At 40.2% G+C, this 22843-nt stretch overlaps 1 protein-coding gene across 3 annotated transcripts in view; it reads right to left on the minus strand.

Moving 5' to 3' along the window:
* TTC17 (tetratricopeptide repeat domain 17) overlaps positions 1–22843 on the minus strand; it is a 125246-nt gene that overhangs the window by 25381 nt on the left and 77022 nt on the right. For 2 of the 3 annotated variants that reach the window (XM_027072857.2, XM_027072856.2), the window contains 5 exons: positions 15073–15332; positions 14475–14628; positions 7628–7748; positions 5303–5462; positions 4072–4155 (listed from right to left, as the gene is read on the minus strand). In XM_027072857.2, the coding sequence (XP_026928658.1) occupies positions 4072–4155; positions 5303–5462; positions 7628–7748; positions 14475–14628; positions 15073–15332 (779 nt within the window). Of the gene's footprint in view, positions 1–618; positions 2841–4071; positions 4156–5302; positions 5463–7627; positions 7749–14474; positions 14629–15072; positions 15333–22843 lie in introns of those variants that run through there. The other variant, XM_053203280.1, reaches the window with a different exon arrangement.

A 22843-nucleotide genomic window follows, 5' to 3' on the forward strand; every position in this document is an offset into this window, starting at 1 on the left:
CTGCTTCTCAGTCATCCCCTTCCCCCACAAAGCCACCACTGATCTTATTTTTATCACCATAAGTGAGTTTTGCCTGTTCTAGAATTTCATATAGTTGGGATCATACACTATGCACTTTTTTGTGCCCAATTTCTTTTATTAGCATAAAATGAATTTGAGATTCATCAATATGGATGTTGGATCTTTCTTGATGAATCCATTAGTATAATTAATATCCACTGTGTAAATACACCATCGTTCATCCATTCTATTGGTTGGCACATCATTGTTTTTTGGCTGTTATGAATAAATCTGCTGTGAATATTTTTTAACAAGCATTTTGTGGACATATACGTTCGTGTTTCTTTAATAAACATCAAGTGGTAAAGTTCCTGGATCATATATGCTTAACTTTTTAATAGACTACCAAATGATCTTGAAAATGACTGTACTATGTTATATTCCAATGAGCAACATAAGAGAGTTCTGGTTGCTCTATACCATCTTCAACATTTGTCATTACTGATCTTTTTCATTTTAGGCCTTTCTTTTCTAAATGTTTATTTACTTTTGAGAGAGAGAGAGAGAGAGAGAGAGAGAGAGAGAGAGAGAGAAACAGAGTGCAAGTAGGGGAGGGGCAGAGAGAGAAGGAGACACAGAATCCGAAGCAGGCTCCAGGCTGTCAGCACAGAGCCCGATGCAGGGCTCAAACTCACAAACCATGAGATCATGACCTGAGCTGAAGTCATGAGATCATGACTGAGCCACCCAAGCGTCCCTCATTTTAGGCCTTCTAATGCTAGTAGTGCTTCCTGCTTCAAACTTTTTTCTTTTCATTTAAAACCCCCCAAATTTTTTTAAAGTTTTAGTTTTTGAGAGAGAGAGAGAGAGAGAAAGAGAGAGAGAGAGAGGGGCAGTGTGCGAGCAGGGCAGGTACAGAGAGAGAGGGAGACACAGAATCCAAAGCTCTAGGCTGTGAGCTGTGAGCACAGAGCCCAATGTGGGGCTCAAACTCACAAATGCAAGATAATGACCTGAGCTGAAGTTGGATGTTCAACCAACTGAGCCGCCAAGGCTCCCCATACTATTTTTTCTGATAAGAGGGCAGCTATATCACCTGTCTTTTAGCTTTTTTTTTTTGTTTGCATGGTATATTATTTTCCATCTTTACACTTCAACACTTTTGTACCTAATATTTAAAGTGCTTCTCTTATAAGCTGTATATAGCTGGATTAAAAAAAAACATTCCATACTAAATGCTCAAATTATATAATCTTTTTTGCTTAACTACGGATATACTTGGGTCTATACTTACTATTTTACCATTTGTGTCTACTTTTATGTGCCTCTCCTTTTCTGACTTTCTATAGATTAATCAAATGTTTTCTATTATTCTATTTCCCATCTATTAAATTACATTTCCAAACCACTGTTAGTAGTTAGCCTAGAGCCTAAAACTGCATTGTTACTTATCACAGACCAATGCAAATTATTACTTTTAGTACTTGGCTGATACCAATTAAACCTTAGAACATTTAAACTCCATTTCCATCGCTCCCATAATTTGTTATTGTTACCATGGATTTTAGTTATATAGAAAAGTAAAGCGCCTCAGGGTTTTGGGGTTATTATTTTGTACAGCTACCGGTTATTATTTTGTGCAGCTACCGTCCTGGTGTTCTTCCTTCCTTCTTGCATGTCGATATTTCTAACTGGGATATTTTCCTGAGAACTTTCTTTAATTATTATTTCAGTGCAGGCCCACTGGTGCCAAATTCTCTGAGTTTTTGTCTCTTCCGTTTCTTCCTTAATATCGGAAGGATGTTTTTGCTGGTATAAAATTCAAGGCTTGCAGTTTTTTCCCTCTAGTTTTAAACATGTTGTTACACTGGCTTCTGGATTCTACCATCCCTGGGGAGATGCTGTCAGTCTCGTTGCTCCTCTGGAGGGACCCATGGTGCTTTAAAGGCAGGCTGTGCGCTCTCTGTCACTGCTAGCAGAGGGAGGACGTTCCCCTGCCTTTGATTTTGAGCAGGCCCTACACCTGCTTGGAAAGAAGTGGTGCCACAGCAGTTCTGTTTCTCTGCACAGGCTCTAAGAGGCCTGTGTGCGTCTGCTCTCAGCCTTGTGGAGTGCTGAGCCCCCTTGCAAAAAGGCCCATCTACCCAGCTGGAGAGACTGTGCCCCAGCTATTCCAACCACTCCAGCTGATGGATCAGACACATGAGTAGAACCTTCTGGTGGCCAGCCCCAGATGAGTCTCCACATGTCTTGCAGTTGCGTGAACGACTCCAAGTGAGACCAGAAGAAATGCCCAGCTGAGTCCAGCTCAGACTACACAATCATGAGCAAATAAGTTATGTTTAAAGCCAGTAGATTTTGGGGTGGTCTCTGAGGTAGAAATGGGTAACTGAAATAGTGTCTGGTATTCAGAATGGAGTGTTGCCATAATAGAAACTCAGAGCCTATGGCGTTAGCTCTGGGAATGGGTTGAGTACGTCTGCTGAGCGCAGCAGTGAGACTGGACAAGCATGGAGGCCATCGCTGTTGGAGGCTGGAGAAGGGGCAGGCTCATCTACTGGCAAAACAAATGGTGAGCCTGTTTCTTGGAATATAAATAAAATACCTCACAGAGTTGTGGATCTGGCTAGGAAGACTTCCAAGAATAATACTGAAAAGGACAAAGAGTTTTTGAAAAATCCTCTATAGTAAGATATTAAAAGAGAGAACTTAAACAAGAAACAGTACAGTTTTCAAGCAGAATTTAGAAAAAAAATGCTTTCATGCTGGGACTTGCAGGGTTAGAAAATGAAACTTTCTCAATTGCCAGCTTCTCCAATCAGCATGAGGTTTTAAAGAACCTAAAAAAAATAAATAATTAAAAATCCAGAATGTTACCAGTGAAACTATGGCCTCAGGGTCAAGCTCAAATCAAAAGCATGGCAGTAGGACCCTTTGTTACTCCTCCTCAGAAGGATGTTAATTCTAGATGTAAGCCTCAGAAGACTCTCTCGGACAAAAGGCGTCTAGAAGTCTTAAGAGTATTTATGTCCTGGGCTCATATTCAAGGTAGACAGGAACTTCTTGAAGAGATTTGAAGTGTGGGTTCTGTGTGATGGAGTGACTTACAATGTGAAGGTCTACAAAGTTGTTTTAAAGGCGTTGCGCCAGTCTGGACTCAAAGGGAGAAAGATGGGGGGAAGCAAGCTGACATTGCTCTTCGGCTGCAAACAGAGGCCTTCCTTATGGAAAAGGACACACTGCTCAGAGAGAAGGGTCAAGAGCTGAGAAAGAGATTAGGGAACCAAACCCAGAAAACCAAAATGGGTCATAATCAAGGAATATTCCTTGTAATGCATGTAATCAGGGGAACTGGTGACATGGCCAGGTGGGTTTCAGAATCGAGAGGGAACAGTGACTGCAATGCCTTTCCCATTTCCTCTCTTTAAAACTGACGCGATTGCCCTATTCCTACCATACTTTAGTGTCATGCTGGAAGCGGGGTTGATTCTCTCAATCTCTATACTACCACTTTAACATTGTATGGAGAGACACCTAACCACAAAGTAATTAATCTTAATTAAAAAAAACTCCTCTTCACATAAATATCACACAGAAACAGATGAATGGTCTTAGAAACTCTGTTATATATTCTGTAGGCTCTATGAAAATGTAGTTTTGCAGATATTTTGTTTCATGATTTCAAGAGAAGAAGATATTTAAAGTTGTGTTTCCCATCCACAATCTGGAATGCCAAATATTCTTCACCACCAGAAGAACACCTGACTTTATCATCTACCGAGATTCCATGGCTCCCAGTACCACCACCTCTATGTACCCGTGCTGGAGTAAAGGAGACAAAACGGATAAGGTAGGCTTCACCACAGAAGGTAAGCAAAGCAGCAAAAATGAGTACCAACCAAGTGATGGAAAAAGTAATGGAAACATTCAGTGTGGGATTATTTCACGTTGTCCCTTTAGCTGGTAAGTGCTGGGTAACTAACAGAAGAGGTTAGAGCCACTTGGTGACAAATAATCTAGGAAAGTTAGAAGGTGGGCAGCAGTTTCCAGCTTCCCTACAGGGTGACTTACCTTTTCCAAAACTTTGGCAATTCTGGTGCCGATTTGTTCAAGTGATTGCTGTGGATATTGGTCTTTGCCAAGATTTTGCAATACCTGGTGTAGGGGAAAATGGCAGGTTACAGCAACGAAAAGGAGCAGGATCTAGGTGATACTGTTGATGCTGAGTTGGGCACTACAGCACAAAACCAAACTGTTGCTCTGGGGTACACGCTGTGGCCCTGCTGGTAGGTAAGGCATTTTATGGAAGACATATGTAAACCACTGTACTGTTCCTTATTCCCCTCCCACTTAACAGAAACTACAGACATGTATAGCACATTCATTACAGCAACGCTGGAAAACAGTAAATAAAGAAAAAAACGGTCTATAATTCTGTCACCCAGGGGCAACCACTGTTAGTATCTTTTTTTAAAAAATTTTTTAAAATATTTTTTTTATTTTTGAGACAGCAAGAGATAGAGCATGAGCAGGGGAGGGGCAGAGAGAGAGGGAGACACAGAATCTAAAGCAGGCTCCAGGCTCGGAGCTGTCAGCATAGAGCCTGACGCAGGGCTTGAACTCACAAGCCATGAGATCATGACCTGAGCTGAAGTTAGACGCCCAACCGACTGAGCCACCCAGGTGCCCCTTAATATCTTTATATGTATCTTTCAGATATTTTTCTGAAATAACATGTGTATGTACATATTACATCTCTCACAGAATATAGGGTCATTCTGTACATTGCCATCCACATTGTCGCATAGTCTGGAGATTCCTTCATGCCAGTAAACGTATTTCTACATTTTTCTTGGCAGCTCCACTGTATACTATGTTATATCTATATAACATTTCTTTAACAAATCCTCTATTCTTGGACATTTGTGCTATGTTTCTCCAATTTCTCTTCTTGGTGTACTGTTTGCTAGGTATATGATGGCTGTACTCGCCTTCCTTTCCTTCTTGAGAATGCCAGCAGGAGAATAAGCTGACCTTAACATTTCTTACAAAAGCCTCTCTCTGGTGGCAAGCAGAATGTTTCCTACCTCGAAGAATAAATCAGAATTAACGTCTCCTGGTCATTAAAAAAAAGGTATTAGCTCAATTCCAGGGCCTGAAAGAAATCAGGCGTGGCCTAAAGCCACCCAGATGACAGCCGGCTAAAAAAAGGCAAAAAAATATGGCCTGGCCACTGAGTTTTCTGCTATCATAATTGTGGGGCCAAAAACTACAGATGGGCTGAAGAGAGCTGAGCACTCACCTCTGTTAACTGGCTCTCACCCGTGTAGTGCAGGCTGGCCCGGTTGGAGACCCCCTGCAAGTGGTCCAGGGTGTGCATGCTCGTAGGAAGATTGCCATTGCAAAGAGGCTCCATTGCTGGCTGCTGTATTGGAGTGGCAAAGTCTATGTGTTCTGTGATGCTGAAAAAGGGAGATTACCACGTTAGCCAGGGAAAATCTGAGTGGGTGGGGAGCAAGAGTATTAATCAGCTGATTGTAACTTCAATGTGTTACCCGGACTTTCTGGAACCACAGAATCTCAGACTGAAGAGACCTCAGAAGTCTGATCCCTCATTTTACAGGTGCAAGGACTCCAGTGCTCGGCAATAGGAGCAGTGTTGGAATCTGAGTCCTAAACTCCGTTGATTTCCCAATCTACTCAAGCTGTGTCCTTTCTATGGACCATAGTGTCTGGTTTGGTCACCGCCATTGGCCACTTTTTCTCCTGGGGAAGTTTTAAACCAGACAGGTTTTATTATGGGATTTCTTTTTTCAGGATATAGACAGCGACAATTGCCCGCAAGTGGTTCCTTTTATTTTCTCTTTATGCACAGAAGCATATCCCACAGAAAAAGTTACCTAAAGTTCAGATAGTATATTTTACACAGATATAACTGTTCAATGTATAAATGCACAAGATGTAACTCCCTTTGTAGTCCCAAAGTGGTCATTTTCCTAACAGGCTAAATGTTATACGTTATCATGTATATGCTGATACGGCAAGTTGGCATTCCCAAATTTTATTTCTAGCTATTTAAAAGGTTTAATACATATTAGGCAAACACTCATTCATTATTTATTCAGGGTCTACTACATGTCACACATCAGAGCTATAATAATTGACAAGACATACCCAATCCCTGTTGTTATGGTGTTCGTGGTCTCACAAGTGACTGAATTATTACAGATGTTACAGAAGATGAAAACATGGTACAATGTCAGTATGCAACAGGGGGTTATATATTTCTTCTCTGCTGATGGAGGAAGGAGCTGGTTAGTGCAAGATTCCCTGAGGAAGATTTAAGTCAAGACCAGGAGGATGAGTGTGAACGAATCATGCAGGAAGAAGGTGGTGAGAACATCACCACATGCAAAGGGACACCATGTGTGAAGGGCCTGACAAGAGGGAGGGTGGAGTTGAGGATGGAAAGACATGTAGCAGCAGATCACCAAGGGCTTTGCAAAGAATGGTAAAGAGCAATAAGAAGTTACTAGAGCATTTTAAGAATTATTTGACTTGTCTTTGAGGAAGGATTCTGTACAGATTACCGTAGAGAGAAGGGGCTGAACAGAGTCAAGAGTGAATAAAGCCCAAAGACCAGCTAGTAGGCTACTGAGTGAATCCCAGTGGAGATGACAGTGATCTTGTTTAAAGGGGCAGCAATGGAGATAGAGAAAAGCTGATGGCTTTGAAAAATAATCAGAAGGTGAAAGTGGTGAGAATGGGTAACAGACTGGATCCGAGGGTGAAGGGAGAGGAATTGTTAAGGATGACTCCCAGGTTTCTGGCTTAAGTACTGCTGGAGCTATTTACTAAGAATAAGAAACAGAAAACACACAGAACAATGGTTTTTTGCAAGGAGAGTGGACAAGAAAATTATGAGTTTGGTTTTCTTAAGCTTGTGGTGTCTCAGAGGTATCTAGGCAGAGGGGACAGGTAGACAACTGGGTAAATTCCTATGGATTGAGGAATGTGAAGAAAAATGGGGTCTGGATATTCCAATTCAAGAGCGGTCAATATATTGGTGGTGACAGAAGTTCTGTGAGTACGTCAGTCTGACCAGGAGAGATTCTAAGAAAAGAAGGCTTAGAGGCAAATGTTGGGGAACTCCAACACTTAAACGGTAGGAAAAGGGCCAGCAAAAGAGAATGAGCATTCAAGGAGGCAAAAGCAATTATCAGAGAGGCAACCTTGTTCAGCTTGTGTCTTGGTAGGTGTTTGTAAATCTGGATGTGCTCTGGCTCCCTCTTTAAGTGCATTATGTCAGTGAGAGAACACAGGGTTTTCTATAAAGAGGGATCCAGTCTTCAACTCAACCTAAGTAAGTCATAAAAACTTCTGGGGGGCTTACAAAGTACGGATGAAGGCACTAAGAAGAGAGGGCATGTTCACTGTCTCAGCAAAATGGGCTGAGTCCATCTGTGGCCTGTGGTCAGCAACAGTGCTCCTCAGAACCACCAACCCTAAAAAGGACTACTCTTCAAATAGTTGCTGACAAAGAAGGGCACCCCTGTAGTCAACAGAGGCTCAGTGGGTTCACTGGTACACAAACGCCTTGAAGGATGAAGCAGTTTAAGATACTCACTCAATGTTTTTTGAAGAAACCGCGAGCCAGGTGCTCACGATGGCAGTCAGCTCTACCCAGCGGAGTTTGAGGCACTCGTCCGGGCTGGGCCATCCCAGACTCTGGTAGTCACGTTTTTTCCCTAGAAGGAAAGCATGGCATCACTTGACACAACTAGAACCAAACAGAACCCACAGTGTCTTCTGCCCGGTGATTACTTCACCCCGGCTGGTGTCATTGGAGGTGCCAGTTATTCTTTTAGAGAATGAAAATCTTGTCGCGCACGGCAAAGAGACTATAAAGATCAAGTGAGTTAAGTCTTGTTCTCAAAGACGGGTGACGAAGTAAAAATAAACGAGTCCTTCACTGGATTTAAGACTGATCAACATGAGATAAGAGCTAAGAATACATTTCACCAAATTTCAGTTTTACTCCTCTACATTTTTATTTTATAAAGGCAACTACAACTTAGGAGAAGTATTTATCGCTAAAGCCAGGTTTCTCGATCTGGCACTACTGACACTGTAGGCTGGACAGAGCTCTGCTGGGGGTTGTCCTGTGCACTGGAGGATGTTTAGCACCACCCCTGGCTTCTACTCTATAAAGCCCAGTAGCACCCTCCCCAACATGTGACGATGAAAATGTCTCCGGGGACTGGCAAATGACCCTTGGGAAGACAAAATCACTTTTGGTAGAGAACCACAGTTGTAAAGAACAGCAGCAGATGGAGAATAATGCGATGATGAGAAGTTATCATTTATTTCCAGAGCACTTACTATGTGTTCAGGCCCTGTGCTAAGTGCTCTACATCCACAATCTGCTAAGGTAGGTTTCAGTCCTCATTTCTCAGATGAGAAAATGGAGGCACAGAGAGATCAAGTGACTTGCCCAAGGTGACCAGGCTAGTAGATGGCAGGGCTAGGATCCAGATCCAGGTCTGCTTGAGTCTAACATGTATGCTCCCAATCACCATGCTATTTATTTATTTATTTATTTATTTATTTATTTATATATATTATTTATTTCTTTATGAAATATAATTTATTGTCAAATTGGTTTCTATACAACACCCAGTGCTCATCCCAACAGGTGCCCTCCTCAATGTCCATCACCCACTTTCCTCTCTCCCCCACCCCCCATCAACCCGCAGTTTGTTCTCAGTATTTAAGAGTCTCTTATGGTTTGCCTCCCTCCCTCTCTATAATTTTTTTTTCTCCTCATGGTCTTCTGTTAACTTTCTCCAGATGTGAGAAAGTGACTTATTTCACTTAGCATAATACCCTCCAGTCCCATCCACATTTCTGCAAATGGCATGATTTCACTCTTTCTCACTGCCAAGTAGTATTCCATTGTATATATAAACCACATCTTCTTTACCCATTCATCAAGTGATGGACATTTAGGCTCTTTCCATAATTTGGCTATTGTTGAAAGTGCTCCTATAAACACTGGGGTTCACGTGCCCCTATGCATCAGCACTCCTGCATCCCTTGGGTAAATTCCTAGCAGTGCTATTGCTGGGTCATAGGGTAGTTCTATTTTTAATTTTTTGAGGAACCTCCACACTGTTTTCCAGAGCGGCTGCACCAGTTTGCATTACCACCAACAGTGCAAGAGGGTTCCTGTTTCTCCACATCCTCACCAGCATCTATAGTTTCCTGATTGGTTCGTTTTAGCCACTCTGACCGGTGTGATACCGGCATTCTTCTCAAAGCTAGAACAAACAATCCTAAAATTTGTATGGAACCAAAAAGACCCTGAATAGCCAAAGTAATATTGAAGAAGACCAAAGCAGGAGGCATCACAATCCCAAACTTTAGCCTCTACTACAAAGCTGTAATCATCAAGACAGTATGGTCTTGGCACAAAAACAGACACATAGACCAATGGAATGGAATAGAGGCCCCAGAACTGGACCCACAAATGTAAGGGTAACTAATCTTTGACAAAGCAGGAAACAGTATCCAATGGAAAAAAGACAGTCTCTTTAACAAATGGTGCTGGGAGAACTGGACAGCAACATGCAGAAGAATGAAACTAGACCACTTTGTTACACCATTCACAAAAATAAACTCAAGATGGATGAAGGGCCTGAAAGTGAGACAGGAAACCATCAAAACCCTAGAGGAGAAAGCAGGAAAAAACCACTCTGACCTCAGCCGCAGCAATTTCTTACTTGACACATCTCTAAAGGCAAGGGAATTAAAAGCAAAATGAACTATTGGGACCTCATCAAGATAAAAACCTTCTGCACTACAAAGGAAACAATCAACAAAACTAAAAGGCAACCAATGGAATGGGAAGAGATATTTGCAAATGACATATCAGACAAAGGGCTAGTATCCAAAATCTACAAAGAACTCACCAAACTCCACATCCAAAAAACAAATAATCCAGCGAAGAAATGGGCAGAAGACATGAATAGACACTTTTCTAAAGAAGGCATCCAGATGGCCAACAGACACATGAAAAGATGCTCAACATCACTCCTCATCAGGGAAATACAAATCAAAACCACACTGAGATATCACCACGCCATTTAAAGCTATACTGAGCTTTTAAGATTTTATTTTTGTTTATTTATTTTTGAGAGAGAGAGAAACAGAGACAGGGAGCTTGCGAGCAGGGGAGGACAGAGGGAGACACAGAATCTGAAGCAGGCTCCAGGCTCTGAGCTGGAGCGCAGAGCCTGATGTGGGGCTTGAACCCACAAACCATGAAATCAAGACCTGAGCTAAAGTCGGATGCTTAACTGACTGAGCCACCCAGGCGCCCCTATACTGAGCTTTCAAAGCTCTGTTAATGGATACCCTTCACAGGTACTTTGTGTGCGCAGAATCTGTACTTAGACTGACCGGCCAAGAAAAGAAGAGAACTAAGTCTTGTTGGGGAAGGGGTCTTCTGGAGGAATTACAATCGAATGAATGGACAGGAAGGAGAACTTTGGTTCTATATAACTTTTTTTATAATGTAGGAATTTACCAACAACGGAATACTGTTTGAGGTGTAGGCAGGGCTTTAGATTTAAATAAAACAGAAAATAATAGTTTGGAAGAATTTCAAATGAACCCTGTTTAAATGAATAACTGAAATAATTAAACCATAAATTTCACAATAAACCTTATTTTTCTTTTATGGTTAAGAAATTCACTTGAAAAATATTATTGAGCATCTATCACAAGGGACTGGGAACCATGTTGAGACACCAGGGGTACAGAGGGGAATAGTACAGAAGGTGCCTGTCCTTGAGTTCACAGTCTAGCAAGGTAGGTAAACAGAAACAAATCCTTAGGGTACAACGGGTGAGAGCAACTAATTGTGCACAAGTACCAAGGAACGGATGGCATGTGAGTCTGAAGTTTATGGATCAGTGATATTTTAGTACTGCTGAGGTGGCAGAAGGGCATTCCAGGCAGAGGGAACAGCACGTGCAAAGGCAAGTGGTAAAATAAGAGCATGTTTAGTTTAGAAAAATAACAGCATGAAGGGTAGAAAGAGGCTGGCTTATACAGGGTCCTGTACACCACACTGAGAAGTTTGGACTTTATTCTGTAGGCAATGAGGAGCCTCTGAGCCCACATCTCTCCATCTGGTTCACAGAAATATTCTAAGAGGCTCTGTTAAATGTGCTGCTGAAATCTAGTTACACTGTGTTTATAGCACCTCCCTGGTCTTCCAGTCTAGTAGCCCTCGCCAAAAAAAGGAAATGAAATTAGTTACGCATTATTAGTTTTACTAGTTCTTAGTAAATCTACAGTGGTCCTTATTGATCTCCACTTTTCCCCATGGGCTCACAAACTGTTTTATAATTTGCTTTAGAACTCTGTCAGGATTTATCGTGAAGCTTATCTCTTGGTAGTGAGGAGAATCCGTATTTATTTGGAAACTGGGATAATGAACCTCTCTAGATGTCTGGCATCTCTGCCAAGCTTTAGAACTTTTCACGTTAGTGACACTAAGTAGTTCCATGATGTCATTTGCAAGTACATTCAATGTACTACCTGGGCCTACACACTTGAATCCATTTAAAACTGCTTAAGTGTTTTCCCAGCATCTCAACCATATTGAACTTTAAAGTTTCATTTTTACAGGAAATTTTTAGTTTTTTGTTTGTACAAGTAACATAGGCTTATTATAAAATATTTAGAAAATGGAAAAGCATGTAGAAGAAAATAAAAAATCACCCATATCCCTATCAGCACCCAGAGATGATCACTCACAACATTTTGGTGTATTTATTCTCTCTTATACTTATTTCTATGTACTTGTTTATTTTAGCTTCTTTCATCAAACCCATGAGGTCATAAACTGTAATGTGTACATTATTTTATATGGTTTAAGAAACAGAAACACGGGGCGCCTGGGTGGATCAGTCAGTTAAACGTCCGATATCGGCTCAGGTCATGATCTCGCAGTTCATGAGCCCAAGCCCCACATCGGGTTCTGTGGTGACAGCTTGCAGCCTGGAGCCTGCTTTGGATTCTGTGCCTCCCTCTCTCTCTCTGCTCCTCCCCCACTCGCACACGGTCTCTCTCTCTCTCTCAAAAATAAACATAAAAAAAAAAAGGGAGAAACACTGCCAATTATTTAAATTATCAATTGTAAGATACATCTCAATTGCAGAGATACAGAAATGTGAACAAGTGTAGTCAAAGTATAGTATATTTACTATTTTACAAAAATTAAAGTATTCTCTATGCTATTTAATAAACTGCTTTTGTTCACTTACTAAATTACAAACATCCTGGCTGCACAGTACATAGCATCGGCATGCTGTAATTTATTTAGGCAATTAACATTTAGGTTGTTTACAATTTTTTATTACGATAAGCAACTCAGGTCAATCTTTGTACTTCTGTCTTTGGCACCTGTAAGATGATTTACCTGGGATACATTACTGGAAGTAAAATTGTTGGTATATTTTTAAATTTTCTGATACCTATGGTCAAATGATCCCCAAATTCATTTCATTAAGTCTGTGTATTGCACATTTAAAGACAGTTTGATAAACAAAGATGGAATGTTGCTGTTTGTTTGCACATCTTTGATTGCTAGTGAGGATGAACATTTTCCAACATGTTCACTTGCCAACTTATGTGTGTATATTTGGTGAACAATCTATATATTTGCACATCTTATAGAAATGCTGTATTTTTCATACTGATTTGTAATTGCCCTTTAAATGATATTGATATCCTTTGCTTATCACATATTATGTAAAAGATACACAAATATTCTGCAAAAATAATTTGTTTCAGTCCTTTGCCCTTGTATTTTATGGTGTTTTCTGGTGCCAGATTTTTTCTTTTTCTCTCTGCCTTAGAAAGTCCTATTACACCTGAAAGTATATATTCACCTAAATTTTCTACTATTTTTTGTAAAAAATTTTTTAAATGTATTTTTGTGAGTGAGAGAGAGAGAGAGAGAGAGAGAGAGCGAGGAAGGGACAGAGAGAGAGTTAGACACATAATCCGACGCAGGCTCCAGGCTCTGAGCTGTCAGCACAGAGTCCAACGTGGGACTTGAACTCGTGAAACTATGAGATCATGATCTGAGCTGAAGTCGGATGCTTAACCAAGTGAGCCACCCAGGTGTCCCCTCCTTTTTTATTCCCTAAATTTTCTACTTTTATCATTTCATTACATTTACTATATAACTGATTGGAATTTTCACTTCCATAATGATGTTTTACATTTTGAACACCCTTTTCTTGTTACAGAAGACAGACCTAGTAGAGGAAGTGTTGCTTTCTTTCTGTAACCTGTTCACACATACTGCCATCCTTAAACAGTAAAGCTACTGCATGTTTTCAACTCCAGTCATGACAAGATGTCCTTTTTGGGCCCTTAGTATTTTTCACAAGTAACAGTTCACTCTGGAATATAGCCAACATGATCTCATTCTTTATATTTTATTATGTGCCCTCTGCTTTCAGTTGGTAAGTACACCAAATTAAATAAGACATGTTTTCATGAAGTTACCTTGGATTTTGATGTCTAAGACAGTGACAATGTCCTTAAAAAATTTTTTTTTAAAAGGACATTTGATCACCACTATTTCATTGCTGGAAAAGAAAGTCAAGTGGACCCATGGCAATGGGCCTGAACCTGGGGTTCAGAGATGCACTTCAGGACAATTATGAACCCTAAAAGTATATGACAAATTTTGATGTATATGCATTTTTCCTGGGAGTGGCTCCAAAGCATTTATGCAATACTTAAAAGAGATATCAGACACACAAAAAGATTAAATGTTTAAATAAATATTCATCGAGCCTTATGTGGCCAGTTCATTTACAGCACTTTACACATATAACTCCTATAGTCCTCACAACCACCCTGTAAGATAGATGTGATCATTATCCCCATATTAAACTAGACTATCAAGAATCAATAGGATACTTAAGCTCAAGATGATAAGAATATAAGCCCAATAGGGACGCCTGGGTGGCTCAGTCAGTTAAGCGTCTGACTTTGGGTCAGGTCATGATCTTGCAGTCAGTGAGTTCAAGCCCTGCATGGGGCTCTGTGCTGACAGCTCAGAGCCTGGAGCCTGCTTCAGATTCTGTATCTCCCTCTCTCTCTGCCCTTGCCCCACTTATGCTCTGTCTCTGTCTCTCTCTCTCTCAAAAATAATAAACAAACATTAAAAAAATAAAAAACAAAAAGAATATAAGCCCAATAGCCAATGGGTAAAAAAAATCAAGTAAATGTCAAAACAAACTTTTTATACCAACGTCTGGTTTCTTGTTCACTTAGCCCCATTACCTTCTCATCTGATCTCCTTCAAGTCACAAACGCATTCTCAGTGAGAACTGACACAGTGAAATCTGAAAAAAGAAACTGGCATACTGTACATTCAAATTTACCTTGTGGCCCAGGAGATGCTACCTTTGGGCCAGTGATCTCCAGGTTTGATTGGTAACAATGCACATTTTCTGCTTGATTTGGTTCTACCTTTTTGCCAGGGGTTTTCTTTTGCTCTCCTTTGGGTTTCTTTACACGTTTGACCTGGAATGTGATCTGGAAAATGGAAACATGTTGGGGACAAATTAGACCAATTATCAAATACTGGTGGCTTTAAGAGTAACCAGTCCTGTGCTAGAGAGGATTCTCTCCTTCTGTTTAATTCTTAAAGGTATAAATGAAAAATGTTTAGTAAAATAAACAAAATAACTTAGCCCTGAAGGGCATATAAAGGAAACTGAAAATTAAGATGCCTGAACTGGGCAGTTCCAAGTCTGCAGGCTTTGAGTGCAGCTCGATGCCCTTGCACTCCCTCTGCCTCCTGAAGGAGTTGGCAATACAGAAGTACTGTGAAATGCTTCTTGCAGCACGATGCCAGTGTGAAGGCTGACTGGAGAGTGGAATAAAGCAGTGCCACACCCCAAGAGCTTCATCACACTTTGCAAACCCCTACCAAGACCTGGGGTACAGTTTGGTCTGACTGGAGTTGGCAAACCTCACCCATTCTGTTGCTTCATCATCTTCACTTCTACAGTCTCCATAGCAAGAGCTTCTGGCCACTCCATCCTGGGGACCCTTCTTCAGTACGCGTATCCCCTGCAAGTCTAGACGCCGCCCTTTCATCTCCAGTGCTCCCCCAAAGCCTTCCAGAGGCCATGCCTGTTGAAATTCGTCCACCAGAGCCAGTATCTCTTCAGACATTTTTGTTTCATCTGAATTCTCCATCTCATCAGAACCATTGCTCTCCTCAACCACTGTACCTGAAATTCAAGTGCCCACATGTTATTAAAAATTAGATAGTACTCACTAAAGTACTTGAATGACTCCAACCTCGCTTTTTGAGAAGTTTTGGTCCTGCCTGGAGGAACTTCTATAGCCCACCCTCATAATAAAAATACCATTCATCATCTTCAAAATTCATAATAAAACACCATCTTTGTTGTGTAGCTTCGTCAAAAGGCTGGATGAAAACAACAGCAGCAGCAAGATGGCAGAGAGGCATAGAATATGTCACTAGTGAGCATGAGGATGGCTATTTTATATATGTATTTAAAAAAAAAAAGACCAACTTGCTTTAGATATAAGACACAGATGGCAAAGATGAAGTTTGTTATGATGTTATTTATTGAATAGGTGGGATTATTGAAGCTTTATTCAAATAGCATATGAAATATCATAGATGTATATCCAGGCCATACAGTCTAATTGCCTTAAGTGAATGATGATTTAATGGGAAATTATCCTAATTCCACATTTCAGAGTCCCATTTTCACTAATGGCTATGTATAAGAAATAATAATAAACTAGTGTAATTTTTTTTTTTTTTTTGTAAAATGGTTATCAAGACATTATTTGTTATGTTGCTCAAGTTTCTTACGTAAAGACTTCCATGGATGCTCCCCAGTGCAATGGCCTAGAAAACTTCTCTCTCCTGAGAAGTCATTGTGTCCACTGTTCTACATTAAAGGTTACACAACCCTATAGGTCCCCCTCTGTACCTAGATAACTAGAAAGCTCAGGGCAAAAATTCATCTGAGTTTCTTAACATAATGCTTTCCTTTTGTAATAAAATAAGTAAACCTTAGTATTTAACTTTTGTTATTTTGAATTAATGGCTGACTCTTATATTGTGTGCTCCATGAAAGCCATTTCCATTCCTTTCTGGAAATAGATAGGGTACAAAAACAAATAAAACGGAATGCCTCCTTTTGTAAGGTCACTGGACGACCTGAGAGCTTGGGGTTGATTGCTTACAAAATGCCAGTCTATGTTATTCTGGTTAAGTTACCCCAATAACCTTAGGTGGTAATTCTGGCTTGTTCAGTGATTTAGAACATGGTATTAATAAGGCCAAGGTCAGGAATCTCATATCCATATTGACCAGACCTATACTCATAGTGAGTAACCCACATGAGAAATGTATAGTATTAGTCTCTGAGGAGGCGTGGGGTGAGAAAGATGTCTGACCACAAGGCTAAAAGCAATGTAAAGCTTTGAGCCCTACTCACATGAGGTCTGCAGTGTCAACCTTGGCTCTGGTGGCATCTCTATCTTCCATCCCACTTTCTATTCCGGAAAGTAGGAAGGTCTGTTGTCAGGCTGGGAATCCCACTAGAAATCTGTTATTCTTTCTTGAAAAAGTTTACCGCTTTTCTATTTAACAAGTGACTTGGAAATACACTGCTCTCCTTTCAGGTAAGTGTCTTTTATGTTTTTTGAACCAATCTGCTGGTTTTTATTGCTTGTTATTATCATTATTATTAATGAAGTTCTGAAAAAAGCATGAAGTAAAATAGGGGTTTGTAAAAGCATTTTCTTTGGGATATTCAGATAAAAATGGTTGGTAACTTGTCTAAATTATGTAGCAAGTAGTATAAATGTAGGGTTGACAAAGAGTTCTACTTTTCAGTTTCTATCTTGTTTGCTACTGTATCCTGAATGTCCAACATTGTACCTGACACTTAATAGGTGCGGTTGTAGGATGAACGAATGGAATTCAGGAATAATTTTGGTTTGTGAGGTTCTTGAGGATCTGCTGCTCCTACTTTTGTCTTGTCCTGCTGGCAATTAAAGACTTTTTAAAGTCTAAGGTTTACCTTGTCATGGGTTAAAAGCAGGCGCCATGTCTCTAACAGAGTCTGGCATACTATATGATTTACAAATTTCTCAGTAGCTAACTCAGAAAAGCAGTTGGACAGGGTTATTGTAGGGACCCTAAAAAGCAACTTAATTAGAAGAATGGCCTGCCGTCTGACTTGTAGCAACAGAATTCTAAGTATTCCTCATGTTATTTTAGCTTCCTCTCCTTCCTTCTCCTATGGCTATCATGGGATTCCTTGTACCTGGTCCTGAGACAGGAAAGGGTTTTTGATAGATTTGGCTGCAGCCAAGAGTATGGGCTTAAAGAAAAGTGGCTTCTGGCCAAAGGTAGACTGCAGGTAACTAATTCCCCAGTGTATAGTTAGAGCTGCATAGGGATGCTGTGTTTGGAAGCCTTATTTCCATTTCCATTATTTCCACTACTGCTATTTAGAAAGCATTCTAAATAAATGAAGTTGTTCAGTTGCAAAGAGCTCTGCAAGCCCAGGTCCAAAGGCTAATGCTCCCCTACGCCCATACCATACGGTAATATCTATCATTATTAAAAAGTTCTTAGAGAAAGGGCCTTTCATTGATGGAGATCAGTATTCCAGTCAAGAGAGACTATGGAACTTGCTGCAGGCTTTCCCTGCTGGCAGCCATTAATCCTTTTCAAAGGCTGCAGGGGTTGGGGTAGTAGCAATTCCTAAAGAACAGTGCTAAATAAAGGTGAGGAATGGGGAGATCAAAATGTGCTATGAGTTTTAAACAATAAATCAATCTTTATTTATTTAGAGCCTACTATGTGCCTATTTCCATGCTATGAGATAGAGAATCTGACTCTGAGGTATTAAATACAGTTGAACAACATGGGGATTAGGAGTGCTGACCCCTGCACAGTCGAAAATCCACATATAACTTGACTCTCCAAAAACTTAACTACAAATAGTCTACTGCTGACCGGAAGGAAGTCTTACTGATAACATAAACAGTTGATTAACATGTATTTTGTATGTTATGGGTGTCATATACTATATTCTTATAATAAAGTAAGCTAAAAATGTTATTAAGAACTTAGTAAGGGAAAAATACATTTACAGTACTATATTGTATTTATTGAAAAGAAAGTCTGTGTGTAAGTGGATGTATGCAGTTCAAAGCTGTGTTGTTCAAGGATCAACTGTATAATCTATTTGGAGACACAAAACTACATACATTAAACAGAGAACAATTACATTTAAATATTTTTTTTCCAGAGGAAAAGCATAATTGAATGTGGTCACAACATGCTTCTTAGAGGAAGGCAGGCTAGTGAGGCGGGATTTAGACAGAGAGAGGCCTGGGGAGGGCACTCCCCAGAGGGAGGAGCATATGAATATATATACTCTCACACCCATATGTACAAATACTGCAGGTGTAAGGAAGAACGTATGTGAAGGCATTACTACTTTCACAAGAATTAGAACAAAGAATGTATACAGATGATCTCAGCAAACAAGATACTTAGGGAAGGTAGGTGAATACTGAGGATATCTGGGAAAGTCGGGAGCAAGACTAAGCGTAAAGGGAGCCTCTTGTTTGTCTAGCAGAAGAATAACAAGACGAGAGCCATAGTTTGTGAAGGTTAGAGTGGTAAATCACTTGGCATAACTGGGGGTGGAGAAGGAAGACAGAGGACAAAGAGACCAATTAGAAAGGCATTTCAACAATCTATATATAAAGTTATTTAAAGGGAAACTGGCTTAGGGTGAGGTTTGTAAAAGGGGAATTAAAACAATTTTTTTCAATGTTTATTTTTTGAGAGAGAGAGACAGACAGACAGACAGAACCTGAAGCAGGCTCCAGGCTCTGACCTGTCAGCACAGAGCCGATTCAGGACTTGAAGTCATAAACCGTGAGATCATAACCTGAGCCTAAGTCAGACACTTAACAGACTAAGCCACCCAGGTACCCCTGTAAAAGGGAAAAGTTAAAAAGGGAGGGGAAAGAGGTACTTGATATTTCAGTGGAGAAAAATGGAATTTGGTGGTTAAATGGATATCATAACAAAGAATAGCATAAGTTCAAAGATGATTTCAGGATTTCAAAGCCTAATGTGAAATAATGATATTTTTTTACTATGTGAAGTTTCTAAAAAAAATTATTACTTATTTATTTTGAGAGAGAGAGAGCATAAGCGGGGCGGGGGGGGGGCGGTGCGAGAGAAAGGGAGAGAGAGAATCCCAAGCAGGTTCCATGTTGTTGGTGCAAAGCCCGACACAAGGCTCTATCTCACGAATCTGCAAGATCATGACCTGAGCCAAAAACCAATAGTCTGACTCTCAACCGACTGAGCCACCCAGGCGCTCCTACTATATGAAGTTTTAGAATCTGTGAAAATGTAAACAATGCTGTTTACAAAGACTATGGAATTAGGAAAGGGCAACAGGATACAACATGTTGGGATTTCAGACACTTACTAATAAATTCATTTAAGCATTTGTTGCTTGTGTCCAAAAATGTGCTGAGAGCTCGGAATATAACATCTCATGTAGCTTATGGTCTAGGTTAGAATGGATGGAGGAGCATAGCTCCAGGCATTGTCTAATAAGCAGCTGGAAATACAGAATGCAGGTCTGGAGAGAGGTCTGGACTATAGTGGGATCTCAGAACGTTTTAAATTATACTTGAAAGTAAGAATAAAAAGTAAATATTAGGATTTCTGCTTATGGGACAGATGGTATGTTATAAACTGAAAACAGAGAAATTGAGATCAATATCTCTATTATTTTCTTTACCTTCTTTAACATGTACCATTTTCATATTGGAAAAAGGAGAATAAATATTATGAAGTGAAGAGACTGCAAGCACCCACAGTGAGGCTCAGATGAGTTCATGTTTTCTCACTTGAGAAATCCTATCTCAGAATATTAGGAAAATTTAGAGTTGAGTTTGAGCCATGTCAGGTAATCTGTTAAGAATCACAGGGACTAGCAGAAGTGTTGAGAGATGGAGAGAAGCATATGTAGTCCTGAATTTAAAAGGAAAAAAAATTCTGATAAAAAGAAAAAGAACGAGAAGTGGGGGGGGGGGAGGAAGGGAGAGGGAGGGAAAGAGGAAGGGGAGGAAGAAGAGGAAGAGGAGAAAGAGGAAAAGGAGGTGGAAGGAGAAGAAAAAGAAGTCCAGCATAATCTTGCAATGTTCCAGATACACCTGGAGATTCAGGGTTAAGTGTGAGCGCCTCAGTTTAAGAGATTTTCAAAGCACAGCACATTCACAGAAAAGCGACTTGGTGAGAGTACCCAAAATCATATTAAATGAAAGACTAAAGAAACCAAAGGTGATCCCATCAAAGGAACAGTAGCTGATATACTGCACACAAAAAAATCAAGCTTGAAAAATATTTTGCTAGAAACATTTTTTTTTTTTAATTTTGGAGAGATTACTTTGAGAGTGGTAAGGTACTAAAAGCCCTAACAGGAGCTGTTCAAGGAAATGAGGACATTTAGCTGAAGGAAACAAAAACATGGAGGGGCAGGGTAGGTAGGAAAAGAATCATCTTTAAATGTGATATTGATGAGACACAAGACTGACTTTGTGAGCTTCAGGACCAGAGATGAGAAGCCACATTTTAGCTCAATATTAGGAAAGACTTTCGAACAACCAGAAAATGGAATGGGCTGCCAAGGGGAGACTGAGCTCCCTTTGACTGGAGCAGAAGCTGAAGCCCCACAATGAATCATTGAGAGGGAGTGGGACATCAGAAGAGGAGTAAAAGAAAGTGACTGTATTGGGTGAGAAACAGTATTAATAATCTTGGAAGGGAGATTCATTTCAAGAAAAGTTTTAGGGAGCAGAGGATGAAAAGGTGAGTTCTACATTCAAAACAGAACAGATTGACAGTACACAGAGGTAAAGATCACACATTCAAAGAGATGACCAGCAACAAAAAAGTCCCTCCCTCAAAATCTGACTCAAAACATCTCTTCTAGAAAATCTTGCATGATTAATACCAACAGGCTGGAGTACTAGACTGTGGTTTCTGAAGCCACCCAGGGCACATTCTACCTTTGAAAATGATACCAGAGAGAAATACATCCCTCTGTTTCACAAAATAAGAAGAGTATACTGTGGAATTAGACACATTTGTTTTTAAATAAGGACTCCACCACCATAAGACCTTGGGCAATTCTGTCTTGGAGTTCTAGAATTTTCTTTAAAAGGCAGTGATCTGGGGGCGCCTGGGTGGCTCAGCTGGTTGAGCATCTGACTCTGGATTTCGGCTCAGGTCATGATCTCTGGGTTCGTGAGATTGAGCCCTGCGTCCAGCTCTACGCCGACAGCACAGAGCCGGCTTGGGATTCTCTCTCCCCCTCTCTCACTGCCCCTCCCCTGCTCATACTCTCTCTCTCTCTCAATCTCTCTCAAAATAAATGAATAAACTTAAAAAAAAAAAGGCAGTGGTCTGCTTCTGAAGTCATAGTGTAAAGCTGCAGACTACCTTAAGATTTAACGCATAAACAATGGTGTAATACTTAAAGCCAGTAATCACAAAGCACAAAAGGTTTAAATGAAATCACTCAGACTCGGTAGGTAAGAAAATGATTCACTTCTGAGAAGACGACACCAAGTCATCAGTTTTGATTTGCACCAATGATGTTCTTCCTTCTTTGAGCGGGGTCAGTATAGCACGAGAAAACTAGGAATTTCAAGAGGATACCTCAGAAAAGCATATAATCTTTCCTGGAACAACTCTTGTGCAAATGCCAGGGCTCCCTTTAACTGCACAGATGTTTTCCGAGCAGATACTGTGTATATGTACTTGTGAGGACTGTGGCTCACAAGCAGCCTCTAACAGATGCAATAGAGCCATACCTATGTGTACAGAAGTGAACGTTTACTGACTTCCAACTGTGTACCGGGCTCTAAAATAAATGTTTCCCTGTTATTTCATTTAAATACTAATCACTTGAGGCATTTTTTGGTTTAGTTTTAAATTAAAGAGGTAAGGGAAGCTCAGAAAGATAAGTAACTTGCCCAAGATTTATCAACTAGTTGGTGGTGGAGAAAGGACATGGTAGCATTATTTCCAACTACAAAACCTATGTTCTTCCTTCTACAGCTAAGGTTTATGGGGAGGAATTTTGTACTAGATGATGAAGTATTAAAGCAGTGGTTCCCAAATGTTAATCAGTGACACAGTTTGTACCAATCCTTAGTAAAATGAGAAACAGAAAAAGGGTACGTACATAGAGTTATAACACACACACACACACACACACACACACACACACACATCCATCCAGACACAAGTTTTTGTTGTAAGGTTGCCAACTGTCCATTTTTGAAAAAGACTGACCTTTATTCTGAGATCGTCTTTGTTACTTTTTGACATTAAAATTTTATTCTATAAAATAATGGTAACAGCACATGCTAGTTTTCTTTAAAAATGACCTCACCAACTGAAAAATAAGTTCTAATGCACCAACCCCCGATTTCTGAGACCCACAGGCAAATGTATGGGATCAGAAGACCCGAGGATGATCTTGGGCAAGGGACTCACCTTCTCTGAGTTTCAATTTTCTCATCTATAAGATGGGCTTGATAATAATACCTATTTCACATGGTTAATACATAATTCGTAAGTCTGCCAATTATAGATCTGTGCTGCCAAAGTGAGCACATAAATTTTGTAAATTATAAAGTATCACAG

Source organism: Acinonyx jubatus, chromosome D1 (assembly GCF_027475565.1).
Source record: "Acinonyx jubatus isolate Ajub_Pintada_27869175 chromosome D1, VMU_Ajub_asm_v1.0, whole genome shotgun sequence".
In the NCBI taxonomy this organism is placed as follows: domain Eukaryota; kingdom Metazoa; phylum Chordata; class Mammalia; order Carnivora; family Felidae; genus Acinonyx; species Acinonyx jubatus.